Source organism: Elgaria multicarinata, chromosome 3 (genome assembly GCF_023053635.1).
Source record: "Elgaria multicarinata webbii isolate HBS135686 ecotype San Diego chromosome 3, rElgMul1.1.pri, whole genome shotgun sequence".
Classification (NCBI taxonomy): domain Eukaryota; kingdom Metazoa; phylum Chordata; class Lepidosauria; order Squamata; family Anguidae; genus Elgaria; species Elgaria multicarinata.
The window spans coordinates 55,914,831-55,933,502 of NC_086173.1; the positions used below are offsets into that span (position 1 = coordinate 55,914,831).

At 42.7% G+C, this 18,672-nt stretch overlaps 1 protein-coding gene across 3 annotated transcripts in view; it reads right to left on the minus strand.

Annotated features, from left to right (window-relative positions):
- TNRC6C (trinucleotide repeat containing adaptor 6C) overlaps positions 1-18,672 on the minus strand; it is a 544,733-nt gene that overhangs the window by 519,938 nt on the left and 6,123 nt on the right. For all 3 annotated transcript variants that reach the window (XM_063120370.1, XM_063120371.1, XM_063120369.1), the window contains exon 3: positions 4,004-4,106. In XM_063120370.1, the coding sequence (XP_062976440.1) occupies positions 4,004-4,057 (54 nt within the window). In that variant the 5' untranslated portion in view covers positions 4,058-4,106. The remainder of the gene's footprint in view (positions 1-4,003; positions 4,107-18,672) is intronic.

Here is an 18,672-nt window from a genome sequence, read left to right on the forward strand (position 1 = left end):
TTACCTGGTCCTGAAAAGACCATAACATAGGTTCGGCACCACGCAAGCCTTTCTGGGCACGACATTCTACCAAGAAGGTGCCACCACTGAAAAGACTCTCTGTTGTGTAGCCACCCATCCTGCCTCTTCTGATGGAAGCACAAGGAGAATGGCCTTGGACAATGCCTTTAGGGTCCAGCTAGGCAGGATTGTCTCTCTTTCCAGGGCACTGTAGCTCTACTGAACATAATGAATATACTGGGCTGGGGATGGCTGTCAATATGAGGACCTCCTAATGAATTTCCTTGGATAGCTGGCCAATGTGAGAGTACAAGACTAAGGCCGTTGCTAGACCTACCTGATAATCCAGTGGTGAGGAGGGGCCAGCCCACACTAGAAGTAGTGCGGGCTCTCACTCCAATCCACACATCAGACGCGATGGGCTGCATGAAAGCCCTGTCGCATCCACCATTTTGTTTGTTGTGTTAAAGGGCTGGGTGTGCAGGAGCGCACCAGCAGCAAAGTTAAGTCTTTCTTTAGAAAAAAAATCATTATCCCCGCTCTCCCCCACCCCCACCCCAGCTCTGATCTCACTGCCTGCCCCTGGCTCCAATCTCACTGCCCTGGCTCTGATCTCCCTGCCCCCCCCCCCGGCTCCAATCTCCCTGCTCCCCCAGCTCCAATCTCTCTGCCCCCCCAGCTCCAATCTCACTGCCCCCACCGGCTCTGATCTCCCTGCCCTGCCCTGCCCTAATGGCCGCAGCGCTCCTGTGGAGCGCTGCACCCCGTCTGCTGCTTTTCCTGGCTACTCGCGAGTAATTGCGGTAGCCGGGAAAAGCGGTGGACCAGTTTACAAACTCACGGTCTGGGGCTCAGCCTGAGACTACGGGAAATACTGGACTACAACTGTACCCAAATACCCCGGGGCAAGGAAGGGTTACCCCTGCCTGACCCCGGGGTCTCCTGTGTGTTATCTGGACACACAGGGGTGAGCCCGGGGTTCACCCCAGGCTAAACCCTGGTCTAGCAACAGCCTAAATGTGCCTTTGGTATGAGGCAGAAAAACAATACACCTGACTTTGTCAAGTGTCTTTAAATCATAACCTCAGAAGCATGTCCACCACCACTTCCCAGGGCTTTTAACAGCATTTAACAATGTTAACTTTGTTTTTAATGGACCCCAGAATTGTTGTTTTAAAATGGATACTGTTGTTTTTATGTTTCTGATGGTTTTTTAAATTTTGTATACTTTTTAATGTTTACCATTTTTAACTGTTGTAAACCGCCCAGAGAGCTTCGTCTGTGGGGCGGTATATAAATGTAATAAATAAATATAAATAAATAAAATTGTCCTTCTTCTCCTTACCTTCTTCTGATCTCATTTCTCACAAAAGTAGAATCAGGACAAAGAAGCAGATAATTTCAAATGGACACTTTCTTTCCTCAGGGGATCTGAGACATGAACAGCACTACCATGCTGCAAAACCAACAGAAAATGTGTAGGAAAATGGCAAGATAGCTAGAAGAAGATGGTGTGAGCTGAATACACAGGATCTAAGACTAGAGTAGTTAATGGCAGTGGGAAACACATTGCATTGCACCTTTGTTATATTCTTGCAGTTTACATTACAAGTTCTTGTAGGGTGGTGATTGGAGGTGGGGGTGTGATGTATGACACTCTGCCAGATTATTGAGATGCAATGCAAAAAAGAGCAATAGAATTTATGTTCAGCATCTCAGGAAAACTCTCAGTTTTCTTAATAGAAGGCTTTTGACTTATTTAAACAAACCAACTTGTAGTTTTGAAATTAATTCCACCCATTATTTTACAAGCATATCCCCTCCTTCTAAGAGCAAACTCATTAGTGAATGTGGACAGAAATGAAGCCAAAATTGGCCAGTGAAAAACAAGAAGGAAATATTAAAAGTACAAAAATATTAAAAGTACAAAAACTGGGTGGGGTGGGGGGTCAAAAGCAACGACCCTCCCTCACAAATAGCCAGATCAGGATTGGACTTGTGCAGTAGCCATGGAATTTAGACCGTTCATTTGGAAGGAAAACTAGTGTGTGTGTGTGTGTGTGTGTGTGTGTGTGTCTGTGTGTGTGTGTGTGTGTGATGGAAAGATTAGCCAGAGAAGAGCATTACTTGGTTTCTGTCACCCTTCTATTAGAACACATTGCAACATTTTGTTGCTGGTTCCATTTGGAGAATATTAGTGTAGCATTTCTTGACTGTGAAGCAGCTAGTCTTAACTGAAAAAAGGTGTGTACGCACAGAACAGTCAGGTGTCCAAACAATGACCTTAGCTCTTGCTTAGTTTCTAGATTCATAAACCTACTGTATAACAGGGAATTTAAAATAGCTGATGGCTTTCCAGTAAGGCTGCATAGGGACACCACCACCCCAACAAACTTCAGAGGCCAATTTGGAGCTTCCAAATTGGTCCAGATGCACCTCAGCCCACTTTGGACCAGGATCCAAAGTGAAATCCGATGTACAAATCTGGTTGAATGTTGCAGTTTCCCAGTTGCCCAATGAGCAGCTGCTCAGCATGCACCTGGGAAAGCCAGGAGTGAGGCCGACTGGGAGTCCATTGGACTCCTCCTCCCAAGCTCACCCTCTGAACCTGCTGAGCCATTGCTCCCCACCCACCGAGCTGATGGGACTGACCTGACCCCTTTGCTTGCACCCAACAGCCACCTGTTCTGCATGAAAGTCACCATTTTAAGGAAGATGGGGGGGGGCTCTCTATTGTCATTGATCTATTGCTGCAAACAATGACAGCCATAAAGGGCTATTTCTAGAAAGGGCCTTTTCTGCTTCAGCCCAATCCAGATTCAGACCAAACAGTGCACAGCTCTACTTTCCAAGTCCAGACAGTGCTGCCAGATAAACCCAGGGCCAGGAAAACAGATGCGCAGGAGAGCCACATGTCAATGCCCATGGTCCATGCAGGGGCTCCTGGCATGAATAGCAGGAATGGTAAATTAGTGAGTCCAAATTCATTGGGTTCTGGGCACATGCCTAACCTAGCTAGGTGTTGATACTGGAGCATCTGGACCTTATAACTCCCTCAGCCACATGTCTTTCTAATGCAGGGGTGAGCAACTTGTGGCTCTCCAGATACTTTGGCCTACAGCTGCCATCAGCCCTAGCCAGTATAGCCAGCATAGTGAGGGATGATGGGAACTTCTGGGAGGCCAAAGGTGCCCCAACTCTGTCCAGAAGAAATGGTGCAGTAGTTATTGCAAAGGAAATATAACAATTAGAGTGAATTAGGGAATTAAGACAAGAATAATGGAAACCCAGAGTTTACAAAATCTTCATTTGCCAGATGGAAACAGGTACATGTGTTTTGTGTTATGTAAGTTTCACATAGTACACTTGTGATCAAACTATAGATTTTTTTTTAAAAAAAGCATTTCTATGTGTCTGGAAAACATTTGAAATATTAAGCTCCAGTTTTCTAAGTTTCCGTTATCCAGATCTCTTCATTACCTAAGTTAATTTTTGTCCCTCCAACTTGCTCTGTATATTAAGCATCCCATCCTCTGCTCCAAACATCTGGTTATCCATACATTTTGGATGTCTCCCAGGCCTCTCAGATAAATGAGAACATACTGTATATACATTACTTTTCAATCTATGAAGGTACATTTTTACTGTGGGATACCACAAACCTGCATAAAATTCATTGTAGCATTAAAAAAATGTCATTTGCACGTACTCAGGTTTCAAAATTTAGTATACCCTATCCTAGCTATGAAAGACAATACCTTCATAAAGTATCTAACATTATAATCAACAAATAGGTACAAAATGGAAGATGGAACTCCTCCAAACTTAGTTATACATTCTGTGAGGACCAACAAGAGATAGCCATAGAAGGAGAAATGGCACCTCTGGAAGACATGGCATCCATTCTTCATTGTGCCATTGTTCAACAGCCATGACCCAATCAAAGATTAAAAAAAAGACAAACCCAGCTTGCAACTTCAGTTCACACAACCTATCATCTTACCTGACTAGGTTGGGCTGCAGAATCTTTGATGCTGACCTTCCCATGAAAAGCCATTCAAACCCATCATCCTCCCTGAAGACCCTCCTGTAGATCAGTGGCATTCCTGAGTGAGAAAAATGAGAAGGTTGATTTAAGCAAGGCAGGTGAATCAACTTACAATAACAATATGACAGAGATTCCTGGGGAATAGATAAATGTGACATGTACAGAGCAGAGGGGCTGATCTGGAAGCATTCTCACTGCATTTAAACAAAACCCAACATTCTTCTCTAGGGTCAAAACTCCCTAGGGTGGGGATAAGAAACAATTCTGCAGGCCTTGCAGGAGTCGCTATTATTGCACAGTGCTGTTTGGCTGTCCCCCAACACAGAGCTCCATCACACGTAAATTTTCCCCTGCTTTCCCTCCGCTTTTTTTCCCTCTGATGCATTACAGGGACAACAACATTATGCAAAGTTCAAGGAACAGTGGTTTATAAAGAAATTGAGTGAGTTTAATTTGGATGGGGAGGCAGGAATAGAGGTTTGACAATGATCTTCAAAAACATAGGGAAATGAGCAAAATACAAGGGATTCATATTGCAGGGTGGTAGGTTTAGATGATGATGATGAAGAAGAAGAAGAAGAAGAAGAAGAAGAAGAAGAAGAAGAAGAAGAAGAAGAAGAAGAAGAAGAAGAAGAAGAAGAAGAAGAAGAAGAAGATTTCTATTCCTTCAGGTTTTGAGATGCTGGGTAAAGAATGTCTGGCAGAGAGGCTTTAAGTGTAACTAATCCTCTCCATTATACCTAGTAGTAGCCACATGGCAGGTTACTGCTTTTTTGGGGGATGGGTACTTATAATCATATTGCATTTGTCCATTTGCTATCACAGAAACCCTGTGCTGTATTATTATTATCCCCATATTACAAGATGTGGAGGGGCACTAAGGCTATACAGCTTGTTCATGGCTGAACTGAGACTAGTAATGCAATCCTGTGCATGATTCCTTAGGTCTTCAATGGGGCTTACTACCAAGTACATGTGCACAGGATCACAGCTTCTAGAGGTGAGGTGGGACAGTTATTATTAAGATCTCCATGGTTTAAAAATATCAACTAATGGCAGCCCTGGAGAACCCCAAGTGCAAGTGGGGCCACAACATTGATGAAAGGTTTTTTTAAACCATTTTTTCTGCAAAACTTTCTGATTAAAATCCTCCCCCACTCCCCATTTGCCTTGAGAGAGAAAATTTACAGGCACCCATATGATACCTTTAGGCTTTCGCCTCTGCTGCTTTAAGGGGTGCATGTGATTTTAATCAGGAAAGGGGGCGGGGGGATTAACCACTCCTCACAGCACTATGGACCAATTGGATTTTCTCTCCACTCCATTCCATGGCTGCTCTTATTGAAATATACTGCATAATATGACATTTTATTAAATAGCACTTTTAATGCACCTGATCTGTTTTAATTATCAAACTATGTATATAAAGCTGTCTTTCAAAAAATAAAATAAAAAACAAAACAAAACAATGTTTTTTTCCACAGTAGATTTCAATTGTTTAATGAAACAGTTTATCAATGAGAAGGAATTGATACAGTATCATTTTGAAAGCTCCTCTCATGTCATTCAGCAACACTCAAATATATCTCCCTCCCAAAAGTCTGTATCGATAAAGACACCAATTTAGCACGGAAATATGACATTGTTGCAAAGAAAGATGCAATTCCTTTGTGAGATCATGTTTTTTAAAGGGAGGATTTAGGAATTAAATGGATCCAAGCCACAGTCATTAAGCAGAGCCCAATTACCGTAAAATGATAAAACTCTGCGGAGCTGAAGCATATCATTCTCTACACGAGCACTGAAAAATGCAATGGACAAATGCAATATGATACAAGTACAAAAAAAAAGCAGTAACCTGCCGTGTGGCTACTACTAGGTATTACGGAGAGGATTAGCTACACTGAAATCCTTTCTGCCAGACATTCTTTGCCCAGCATCTCAAAACCTGCAGGGATAGCTATTTTCTAGCTTTTGTTATTGTTGTTGGCCAACTGCTCTCACTATGAGGTCATTTTTAATTCATCATCATCATCATCACCATATAAGCATACCACCCTGCAATATGAATCCCTTGGGGGGGGGTTGTGTGTGTGTGTGTGTGTGTGTGTGTGTGTGTGTGCTTATTTCCCTTACCATTATGTTTTTGAAGATCATTGTCAAACCTCTATTCCCGCCTCCCTGTCCAAATTAAACTCACTCAATTTCTTTATGAACCATTGTTTCTTGAACTCTGCATAATACCTGTTGTTAAATCCTTAAACCCTACCAATTTCCCCCATCATCTCCTTAAAATGTCGAGACCAGGAACACTGGATGCAATACTCCACTTGAATGGAAGGACTCCTTCTGTTCATAGAATGCTTCAGAATCCAGCAAACACCAGCAGATGAAGTGATCTTCATCAATTCCCCCTGCGGTAGGGTGACCATATGAAAAGGAGGACAGGGTTCCTGTATCTTTAACAGTTGTATTGAAAAGGGAATTTCAGCAGGTGTCATTTGTGTATATGGGGGAACCCATATATTTTGTATTTTATATTATGGTTTTATACTGTTGTTTTATACTTTGAATGGTTTTAATTTTTGTGAACCACCCAGAGAGCTACAGCTATTGGATGGTATAGAAATGTAATAAATAATTAAATAAAACCTGGTGAAATTCCCTCTTCATCACAACAGTTGTAGACACAGGAGTTGTTAGCTGGTTTTCTTCAAAAACAAATGGACAATTTGTTCAAACTTACTGATAAAAGGAAGTACCTTCTACATATTTTTCCAGCAACCACACTAGTGCTCATCATTATTATTATCATCATCATCATCAACAACAGGTCCTTGTTATTGTATTTATTTATCTCGGGTACATATTGTGCCACTTTGTAACCAAGGGATAATGTATGACAAGACTTTTAAAAATGGTTTAGACATGATGGTAGTTTTACTGTGGATAGCTGTACTGTGGATGGCTAGTCCAAAGGTGGGGAATGTGTGGTCCTCCAGATATCATGGGACCACAACTCCCAACAGCCCCAGTCAGTATAGCCGATGGTGAGGGATGAGGAGAGTTACAGCCCATCAACTTTTGGAAGGCCTCACATTTGCCCACCCTGTGCTAGTCTGCATGGACTAAGGTGGCTGCCTACACATCACCAAAAAAAGAGGGCAAAAGAGGCCAAAGATTTACATCAAAGTTGCATGTACTAATCTATAAGAATAGATGTGAATTTAGAAGTCATTGCTATAATTTAACTAGAAATACAATGCATCTCACTATGTACCGAGTCAGTCTGTTGTCCAGATGCTAACTGTGGAAGGGCAAGCAACTTATGGCTCTTTATCTTTAAACCAGACTTGGACAGGACAGCCTTTCAAACAGAAGATACCTACAAATAGAGGACTGCCCTCTATAAAGTAGGACACATAGCCAACCTAGAATGGATTAGCATCAATCAGCGGCGAAAATGGCACCATAAACAAGTGCATTGCATGTGAACAGTACTTCTGAGCCAGAGTGTTGGTCACCCACAAAATGCTACATCTGGAAAGGCCTTTACACAAATGTGAAATATCTATCCCAAATCTCCTTCCAGATGACCCTTACTGCCATGCCTGATCTGCTATCACAGGGTCTCAGCTGTGATGGATTAGTTTAATATCAATAGACTGAATTAGTGCAAAAATAAAAGGATTTCTGGCTTCTTTTCAAGTCTTCATAAAAGTTGTGCAAATATCTTTCTGTGTCTTCTACATCAGGAAGAGTAATTATCAGGGGATGTGATTTCCACTCCAGAATCAAAACTAAAGCCTGTTTTGAATCAGTTTCAGTTTATAAATGTAAACTGAAACTGGTTACAAATGTTCAGAGGATGCCTTAATTACCTGGAATTGTTAATATCTGGAAACACACTATGATTCATTGCCAAAGTTACCAACTTACATGAGACCTATTTACTACTGCAGGAAAGATCAGGAAGAATTCCTATTAGTGTTCACTATTCCGAGTGGAAATAACTTACACTAAGGTCCCCTAAACTTTTTGGATCTGGGGGCACATTTCTGAATTTGAGAAACTGCTCTGGGTACAAACACAAAATTCCTAATCAGTGAATTGTTGCTTTGGCATCTACCTGTTGCATCTATGGATTTTAAGCTTTGTTTTATTAAGGAAAAGTGATTGTTTCATGTCTATTGGACACTGTGATGTCTTTTTAATAAGGAATTGTCTAATTCATCTAATTCCTGGTGGTGCAATACAGCTAATGCTTCTTTTAAACATATATTTTGGCAATGTCCAGTAGTTGCTTATTCTGGGGGCAGGTTATTACACAGATTTTTTTTTTTTTTACTGGAACAGTCTTTAATAGTCACTGTGGCACACACTCTTTTAAATTTACCTGCTTCATGGAAATTAACAAATGGGCAGCGTAAATGGATTCTCTGCACCCTTTTGACAACTAAAAGGCTGACATTACAACATTAGAAGTATAAATACTCACATCCTATAATGCAATGAACTGAGGACCTTATAATGGTTTCAATATTTCAGCGGGTAGTATGTAGACACCACCTTCAAATAAATACTTATTTGGATATTTTGTCCACTTTTGTTGAAGCCTGTGTATAACTTCTAGTTGTATGCATTTCATACAAATCCATGAACATATATTTTTTTAAAAAATGGGGGAAATTGAGTACCTTTTGGCACTACACTAGGGACCCCTGACTTACATGTTTAGCCTCACCTAGAGATAATGATTAAATACAGTCACTACTGGCATCTAGACAATAAATATACTTACGTCTTCAATAAGATCAGGTATTTATTGATAGACGGATTTTAAACTTGTATAGTTAAATTTGTATAGCCTGCTTTTTTGGTCTTAGATGAGAACTGAGCTACAACTATTTAAAACTAGACATTCTTGGGCTGCATTTCTGCCATAAAATTCTGTTCTCGAAATGGGAAGACTAACATGTCATCACTCTTTTTGCTGCTTGCAGAATATTCCCTTGCTGCTCTTTGCAGATATGCAGTTCCTCATACCCACAATGAGCAGCAGAGAAATGACTTGTGAGAGTAAGCAGAAATGAACTTTCTTTTCAGCCAGCTGCTCTGCTGCCTTGGAAGGGCTTCATCATGTCAAGCAGCAGCATGCTGACCTCTTCCCTACCAAGTCATTCTACTTATTGAATTAAGCACTCTAGCCCGATATTTCAATAAAAAAATAAAAAAATAGAGCACCAAAGCCCTGCAGATCCTGGCCTCAGTCTGTTATAGCTGCTCCTCCTAAGTCACCACAGCTTCCCTAGAAAGTAGGGTGGCCGCTTATGAATTGCCAAAAAGAAAAAAAGAAATGGAACACCAAAAAGGAAGACAAAAGAGGACACCCGTTTGCATAACATCTGCTAATTTCCATGCATAGATGCAAAGTTAGAAATTATTTTAAATTAAATTGAAATGCAGTACATCTCTCCATAGTTCACAAGTGTGTGGCCAGGTGAACTCTGTGCCTGCCTGCTCAATCTGCTGCCCAGGTGCTAGGTGCTGATGGGCAATAGTTCTGATGGTTCATTATCTCTAAACTGGAATTGGACAAGGCAGCCCGTCCATTAAACGACAGCCTTCTGGCAGCCTTTCGAATAGAGGACTGTCCTTTGTAAAAGAGGACACATGGCCACCTTAGGCCGTAGCAAGCCTTGGGCGTTGCTAATTTGGACGTCAAATATGGCTAAAGTCCATAAGGATTAAAAGTGCTGGAGTGGAGTATCTGTGGGCCAAAACCCCACACGTGTGTTTCCTTTCCCCTCTGCTGCTCCCTGCACTCACTCCCCAGATCTGCTCTGGAGAATCCTCCAGTCCTCAAGAGCACATTTGGATGGCACATGGGGGTGGGGGCTGCAGAGGGGAGAAGTAATTCAATCTGCTAGCAGTGTCGGTTCTGCTGGAAGGAAGACACTATTGAATACAACCGTATACAGTGGTGGGTGGGTGGGTGAACCTTTTTAGCCTGAGGGCCAAATTCAATTTTGGAGAAGCTCTTGGGAGCCACATTCCAGTGGTGAGTGGGGCTCAAGGCCAAAGGGGCAGGACCCAAATGCAAAAAATAAAATAAAATGGAAATATCAGCATATATTTTAGCTTAAGCTCTTACTATCAGTATGCAGGGGGTTGGGGAGAAAACCAGTAGAAAGCCAGGAAACTACCAAACAGTGTACAGTTGGGTGTAAAGTGGGCATGGCCAGGGGAAGGGTGTGTGGCCATCTGGGGAAACCTGGAAGGTCCGATATTCAGTGGCCAAGAGACTCAACACAGAGACTTCCAGTGCTGCTTGGCCTAAGTTGCCCAGTTGCCCAGACCTTGGCACAAGATCAGAAGTGCAGAATTCAGTCAGGGGAGTGGGGAGGTCTAAATGTGCAGAGCCTGTGGCAATGACCATGTGCCTTTCAATGTACAGATGGTAGGGCCTCTGTACAGGCCCCCATTTCCATGGACTGATTTGGAGATGAGGGGTGAGCTGCTTACAGGTACTGTGTGTGTGAATTGCAGATTTCGGCATGCTGTACGAATGATGGATCAGAGAGTTTGCCCTCGAAATATTGACAGGGAAATACACTCTGGGAAGTTCAGTGGTGCCATCTCCCCAGGTCATTTGAGGACTTTACATTTTAAAAGGCCTTTCATGTAGAAATGACTGCTAGAACAAACCGGTAACCTGTCCCTGGACGGTCTGACATTCTGTGTGGAATCCAAATTGGCTCAAGATGCTTGATTGCACACATGAGCCGCAGGCCACTTTCTACTATGTCCAGTTTACAAACTGCCCTTGTGGTTTTCTCCACAGAACCATGAAGCCTGCATACTGTTAAGCCTGGAAAAGTCTAAGACATTAGCAACAGGATCACCGGTTTTCAGAAATCCCCTTTTGGCTTTCTTAAACTTTTCTTGTTGGGTTGCTTTCACATATAGACTAACTTGTCCGTTCCTGTTGTAAATAGTCCCACAAGTAATGCTTTGCTTCCGAATCACTCACACACAGAAGGAGAACCTACATTATATACTCTCCCCTTCCTCTTCTGCCTCTCCCTCTGGATTATCCTAATCTGGCTCAATCCAGTCACATCAATGCAGGTGGGCAGAAAATTTATTGACTTCATGGAAGAGTCCACACTGCTTCTGTCAAGCAGACCAGAATAACAATATAAGGGAAGGTGCAGCTTGACTCAGCCAGGGGTTGCAAGCACTGGCTCCTGCAAGCCCTGGCCAAATCCATTCTGTGCTACTAGTGTTTCGATTGAGGCGTGAGCAGTGTGAAAAGAAGCAATCCGACTCAGCTAGGGCTTCCAGGATTCAGCCCCTGCAGGTCCTGCCCACATCCCTTTCTCTTTGGAGAAAGCAGCATGGAGCTCTATGCCTCTCTCTGCATGGAGATTTTTTTTTAAGTGGGCGGAGCAGGGAGGAGGAGGATGTCATGGGAGGGGTGGGGCTTCCCGTGTCAGGGCTTGCAACCTGTCATCATCCTCAGGTTGTCGGCAATCCTTTTTCTGGAGCTCATAAAATAATAGCCTTTCTTACTTTTAAAACTGTGATCATTTTTATGTACAAATGGAAAACACAATGTTTCTGTCGGAAATAAAAACAAAAAACACCTTTTGTGTTCCCCATTTTTCCTATCCTGTGAGCAATCCCAGGTGTAGTGTTACTTGGATATGATTTCCTTTGGATGAGGGAGCACTGGAGACCAATGGTGGTTTTGAAATATATGCTTCATTTACAAATATGTAAGCAGACCCTATGTGCAGGCAGCCGGCATGCACACTCTGACCAGGCAGCATATCTGCTACCCATGCCAAATTCCCTGAGAGATGTGTTGTTGAAGCAGCCAACTCTCCCCCCACCCCAGTAGCCTCTGTCTCTTACAAAATACAAAAGTGCTGTTTCCCCCCCCACACATCAGTCCTTTTCCTTCAGCTGGTGTGTGTGTGTGTGTGTGTGTGTGTGTGTGTGTGTGTGTGTGTGTGTGAGAGAGAGAGAGAGAGAGAGAGAGAGAGAGAGAGAGAGAGAGATCTTCCCAAGCTATAATGGCTATTTCCTTCAAAACACTCAAGAGACCATTATCCTAATAATCATCTTCCAATAGCAACTATTTGTGGGGTTTTTTTTTACTAGTCATCTGCCTAATAAAAGACATGGTGGACATACACACACACACACACACATTTAAAACCAATGTGCCACACTGAAAAACAGATTTTAAAAGGTGAAAAAAATGTCATAAACTCTGAAAAACTAGTAGAAAAACTTCTTGTTTGAACTTATAAAATAACCCATTGCAAATACTGCTCTGTCACTGATTCAAAAGGGTGGATAAACATCTCTTGAGAAACCCAGAACAGTTAAATACTAGATTGCCCCTAACCATGATGTACATGCTGTGGTGTTCATGTGTGCACTATAAAAGACACACCTGGGAAACAGAGCTTCCTGTGTGCATATGAGTCCTGCAGAACCTTGCATGAGAGCTGATACCATGGTATTAGGCAAAGTCTACTTGGTGAAAGTAATAGGGGCTTTAAAAACACCAGCATCACTAGTGTGTTTTCCAAGCAAGGCCATGATTGCACATTCTGATTAGGCATCTTATTGCAACTTTGTTTTGACACCAATACCACTTTTGACCAAGACTGTGGATTTGAATTCCTGGCCTATTGCAGTGAGGTCTTCTGAGTCAACAATGCAATAGGCCAAAACATCTGGAGAACCACAAGTTACCTATCCCTGATGTACAGGGACAATACGCCATACTTGCAGTGCTCAGAAGCTATGGTGTAGGAACTGATGAGGTGATAAGGCACCATTATCATTATCTTACTTAAAACAAGCAATTATTGTTCGGTATACACCAGCTAAAAGAGTGTGTGCTTCTGTGACATCACCCAAGAACACATTGTTTGGCTTCAACAACCTGAATACTTATCCCACAGACGTGTTGTACAGTGCCATCTTTTTGCCATTCAAATAGTTTAGATGTCAAAAACATGTCTAGCCTTGCTTTGTACTGCCTTTTACATCTGAAAGATGGCACATTTGTTTTGAAGCGCCCACCCTTCTTCAGCCAACACATAGCCACCAGCTCCAGATGCTGAAGCTGAACCTTGCAGAGCCCATTTAATTAATATCTCTTGCTGTGGCCTAATTCTCTTTTCAACATGTGGCTGTCATTTGCCTGTCATCACAGCTGATTTACAATGGGGTTTAATTAAATCCTACGTACATTATTCAGCATTCTCCAAAGGCAGCACCAAAGTGTCCAAGGGTATTTAAAATGTCACCTGCTGAGACATATCATCTCCCCCTAAATAAATATGACAGTGATCAAACTTTGGCTAATTACAGTGACTTCATTATTTGTTTGTATGTTTTAATATTTAATTGCTTTCGTGTTCATCCAATTACGAAGCAACAGCAAATAGAAATTAACTTTTTATCAGCATGTTCCCAGCCCAGCTAATCAGCACTTCAAAGGCCAGGCACAATAGGAGGTCATCCAACCTGAGAGAGCTTTACGATGCACACTTCAGTGAATGGATTGTCGTTCTTCTACATCCAGGGAGAATTGTGCTCTCCAGACTGTTCCTGACTCCCACCTGCGCTCCTTTTGAAACTGCCTTTCAAAAACCCTCTTGTAGTTGTTTTGCCATATAATAATAAATAGTTTGCATTGTTAGCAACTTGACTCATATGGGGCCTTTTAGCTGCAACCTGCTGCAGTGTGTCATCCCAAAATAACTAAACTCAGAGGGCTCTAATCTGGCTATACTTTTTTCATATTCCAATAGAATGCAGATAAGAAGAGAAAAAAATGAGTATGCCAGGGTCTGCATACGTAGGTAAATAAATACCGCCAATGTAGAATGCCCTGGTTCACATGTAACACTAAGCCATGGTATGGTTTGTTGAAATCTGGCTTATCGTTGTGTCTGAACCCATCTCCACAAACAACCCTTGGTTTGTTAACCAGCCACAAAACATAGATAGAAGCCATGGCTTATTGTTGCCTTACAAAGTCTTGCTTGTTTGAGCCATGGCTTGCTGTGATGTCTAAACCTAGAACAGTGGCATATCCCTGGCTTGTTTGTGTGGCTATCCATCATGAAACAGAGGTGCCCAGAAGGAGCAACATGAAACAAAACCACTCCTAAGGCTGGCAAAATGGGCAAGAGAGAAACAAACAGAAATAGGGAGAACAAGCCATTGCTTGTTTGATTAAAAGACAATCCATTTCTAAAGCAACAAGCCATGGTTAATATAAATCATTGCTTAGTGTTATATGCAAATTCAGCCAAAGTGCTAACTTTGAACTTAAAACATATTTGAAGAACTGGGGTGTCAAGGAATAGTTTTGGCACTGCAATAGGCTTTGTAGTTTGTAGCTAAGATTTACTTAGAAATAGCCTGGAAGGGTTTGGGCCTATTCAGCCTCTAGAATGTCAGAATCTGTGTGTGCTTATCTCTGCTGGTGTTCTCAGAGCAGAGCCAGGGGGAGTTACCCTACTCCCTATCCACCTGCTAGCTTCAGCCTTGGAAAGAAGAAGCTCTCTGTGAGAACCTGACAGAGAAAGGGTGGGAGTTAGCAGAAAGAGCACCGAGATAAAAGCAACATCCTGGGGTGTTGAACAGTGCCACCCAGTTTGAACAAGAGCCTTGCTGAAAAGCCAAAATCCCTTGTCTGTCAAGGGGTCTGGAGGAGGTGTCACCTTTCTCTTTTTAAGCTGATGCAAAGGTGAGGAGCCTTTGCTAGGAACATCTTGTCTACATTGCCCCAAACTGCTTTCTGTTTAGATCCATCCTGTCTGAGACTCTGGAGGCACTCTGCACATGGACTGTCTCCTAATTGGAACTTTGAATTCCTAAAGACTTCCCATGAAAAGTACTAATTTCCTAGAGTGACCTTCTGGAAAGTCTGTTACTTATAGGCATCATTTCCTCTACACCATTCTTTTGTCTCTGGATTGGCAACTGGGTACCCAGGTGAGACCAATTAAGAGGCTAGGTTAGACCTAGGGGACTCCAATCCTAATTTCTACAATGTACTCTAATTGCTGTGGGAGCTTTTCATACGATACACCCAAACTGCTACTTTTAGCCATGGCTGACCTACCCTGTTTCAAGATTCTCCTTGGATAGTTAAAATCAGCCCAGGCCAGTTGCAGCTAGGGAAGAAAATGAAAAGGAGTGACTGTCCTGTCCTAACTCAATTTAGAGCTCCCAGGAGAGACTGGGTTGCAGCCCAATCATTTCTGGTAAAGTAACATCATGTCCAACAAGGCAAGTTCTCATTTCATTGGCATGGCAAGACCTGTCAGGACCTGGACAAATCATTGTGACAAGTAGTGGCTGGAACTCAATCAAGAGCAGAAGTCTCAGCAATATGCAGAGGCCTTCTGAAGTCCAGCAGGACTGTACCTACTGTTAACTCTGTCTACTGAGGACCTGTCTACTTTTTAAAGGGCCATTGTTTGACTCTGCAGCTGCTGGCGCCTATGGTGTGCAGGCAGGGAAGACTGCATCAGAGGGATGCCTCTGAGCTCAAGGAGTCAAGCCATGCCCTCTGGCCTGGAAGACCCTGGAGTAGCAGATAATGATTACTGGGTGAAGTCTCCTCCCCTTCTGAGTCCTACTCTGAGGCAGAGGGGGAACAAGGCTGGAGAATATGACACAGACTGAAGAGCATTATATAACCTCTATCACTTCCAAATATTTAGGAGTATTCACCAGGCTACTGAGTCAGACTGGCTCATCAGCTTTTTGTGGTTATGTGTAAAATTACCCAGGGTCCAGCAAATCTTGCAAGCAAATTTTGCATCTGATAATTAAACAGGGAAATTGTCATTCCCCACCCCCTGGAATTAAAGAGATGGGTTTACAAATTTGATTAGTGAGCGAGAAATGATGTGTGTGTGTGTGTGTGTGTATGAGTGTGCTGGGAGTGGTTAAGGGAAAGAAATAGGTTTGGGGGTAGGAATATCATTGTAATGTTATTTGGTCACTCTAATTACCAATAATGGCACCTACTGGCATGCCCAACCACCGTCAATTCATTTTAAAAGCTATATAATAATGTTTAGGATAAGGAATTAATTTTATAGCCAATGCCACTGATTTACTTGTACTATAATTTAGATTTATTACAAATTAATTCCCCCAAGACAAGTGTTTGATTTGAAGAATCTCTGCTTTAATAAAAGGGAAAGCGGCACCCTGCTGGAAACAGGAGCTCACCCGCAATTCACAGAAAATGTCAGTGAGAAGATGCAACTGTGAGTGGCTTCTGAATCCAATGTGCCACTTCCCCCACCCTCAGTTGTTGTTGCTCTGAGGTATACACACCACACAGAGCAGTAAACCTCTGCTCTTTCATTCCATCCTCCTCTCCTCCATACGTGTATAATGTTGTTGGCTCCCTCCACTTCTGGGACCCTTTCCTAGGAGCCTAGCAACAACCACAGAAGCAGTATCCAGAAAAGGGAAGAGAACGAGGTCAGAGAAGTGAGTCAGAAAAGGAGAAGAGTGGAGAAGTATCCCAGACTCAGAGGACAAACACACCTTTCCTTCTTCTTCCATTCCCACCTTCCCTGTGAAGACAGAGGAAGGAAAGGAAAGGAAACAGGCCATAGATGTCACGTAGCACTAGGAACATCACTTGCAAGGCAATCAAACTTCCTGTTTATAGGCAGGATGGAACTGAGTGGAACTGAAACCTGGGCATGCGGTAGACAACAATTGGCCCAAAGGCTGTACTCATCATTTTCCCCACAGCTAGCATAGATGCATGCAGGGTTCTAGTCACTCAGAAAGGGAAAGCTTCAAGGGACGGCACTGATGAGGAAGAGGCATTCGTCGCCTACCTCTTCCTTAGGATATTCCCACCCAGACACAGGTAAGCATCGTATCCAAATGAGGGACATCAGAGGAATCCATTTGGGGTGAGTGGGTAGAGCTCAGCAAGTTTTTATCAGTTTGCCCCCCACCCCCCGAACTTTGGCTCATGCATCCCTAGGCTTGCCCAACTTCTCATGCTACAAGTCTGTCAAGCTCACAGCTTTCTACTTTTTAAATCTCTCTTTCTCTCTCTCTCTTTCCCGCTCTCCAAGTCACAATTTGTACAAATTGGGTATAACTATTTATAGAAATTGTGACTGGCACAAAATTGAAGCCATAAATAACACAATTTGTGCCAAATTGCCAGTGCATTTTTGTGCAACTTGTATATGTGTGTGTGTGTGTGTGTGTGTGTGTGTGTGTGTGTGTATATATATATATATATATATATATATATATATATATATATATATATATATCTGCGAAGTTCCCAAGTTTTGTAAACTGACCAGCTGCTTGGCTCACAAACGAGCCCTGGGTTAGGGTGCTGCGGGGATCCAACAAGACAAAAAGTGGACAGGATTTCCCTACAATGGCCAGCCCTAATCCCAATAGGCCCCAAACCTCTGCTTAGAACTAATGCTCTGGTTGGCTTTGCCTACCTTAAGCTGCCCCAGCAGTCCCAAATAGCACCAGCTGCCACTGCAAGCTTAAAAAGACTGCCATGCAAAGCGTGCAGGGTGGGGGCAAGGGGGAAATATTGATGAAATATTTTAAGACTGGCTGAGTGAAAATCAGGTCCTGGGAGGGTTGAGGCAGCTGACCTTACAACAATATTATTGGCAGATCCGCTATCCTTCTAAGGTTTCAGATGTTGCTACACTGACAGGGCAAGTCAAGTGAAATCCAGCTGTGTAGCAACTGCAGAAAAGGGATATTCCTGTGGCTAACTTAACCATCCATGAATAGAAGCATTGGAGTGTACAGTTTCTGTGAGGAATCAGTCAGTGCCTAAATTTGAATGGAAAATCCACACTGCATCAGAACACTTGCAGCCAGTGCACCTGTAAATAGAATCTGAAGATAGGAAAGGGATATCAGCTCTGCTATGCTAAGGATTTCCTCTTGCAACACTACAAGTTCCAGAATTCAGTGATAGCAATCTCAAGTTGACTATTCAGTTGGGGGGGGGGGTGGATGGAGAAGAATGAGAACCACCATTTTGGAATAAGATAAAGTGTAGAACTATTGTTGTTGTTGTTGTTGTGGTTGTTGTTGTTGTTACAGTCAACTCATCTGGCTTTAGGTTCCACGTGAACAGCAAGCAGGGTGATCTCTGTTGCCAATTAAGTGTTTGGACTCTGAGCAGCTCCATGGACTCCAACAGGGGCCTAATATGCACACAAGCCATTTTTTAACCTGAAGGTGACATAAAGTACATGTATCTGTGATCTCACGTAACACTGGTCAAAATGGCTTGCTGGGTAGGGTGACCACATGAAAAGGAGGACAGGGCTCCTGTATCTTCAACAGTTGCATAGAAAAGGGAATTTCAACAGGTGTCATTTGTATATATGGAGAACCTGGTGAAATTTCCTCTTCATCACCACAGTTAAAGCTGCAGGAGCTATACTAGAGTGACCAGATTTAAAAGAGGGCAGGGCACCTGCGGCTTAACTGGTGTGATGAAGAGGGAATTTCACCAGCTTTTCCATATATATGACACCTGCTGAACTTCTCAT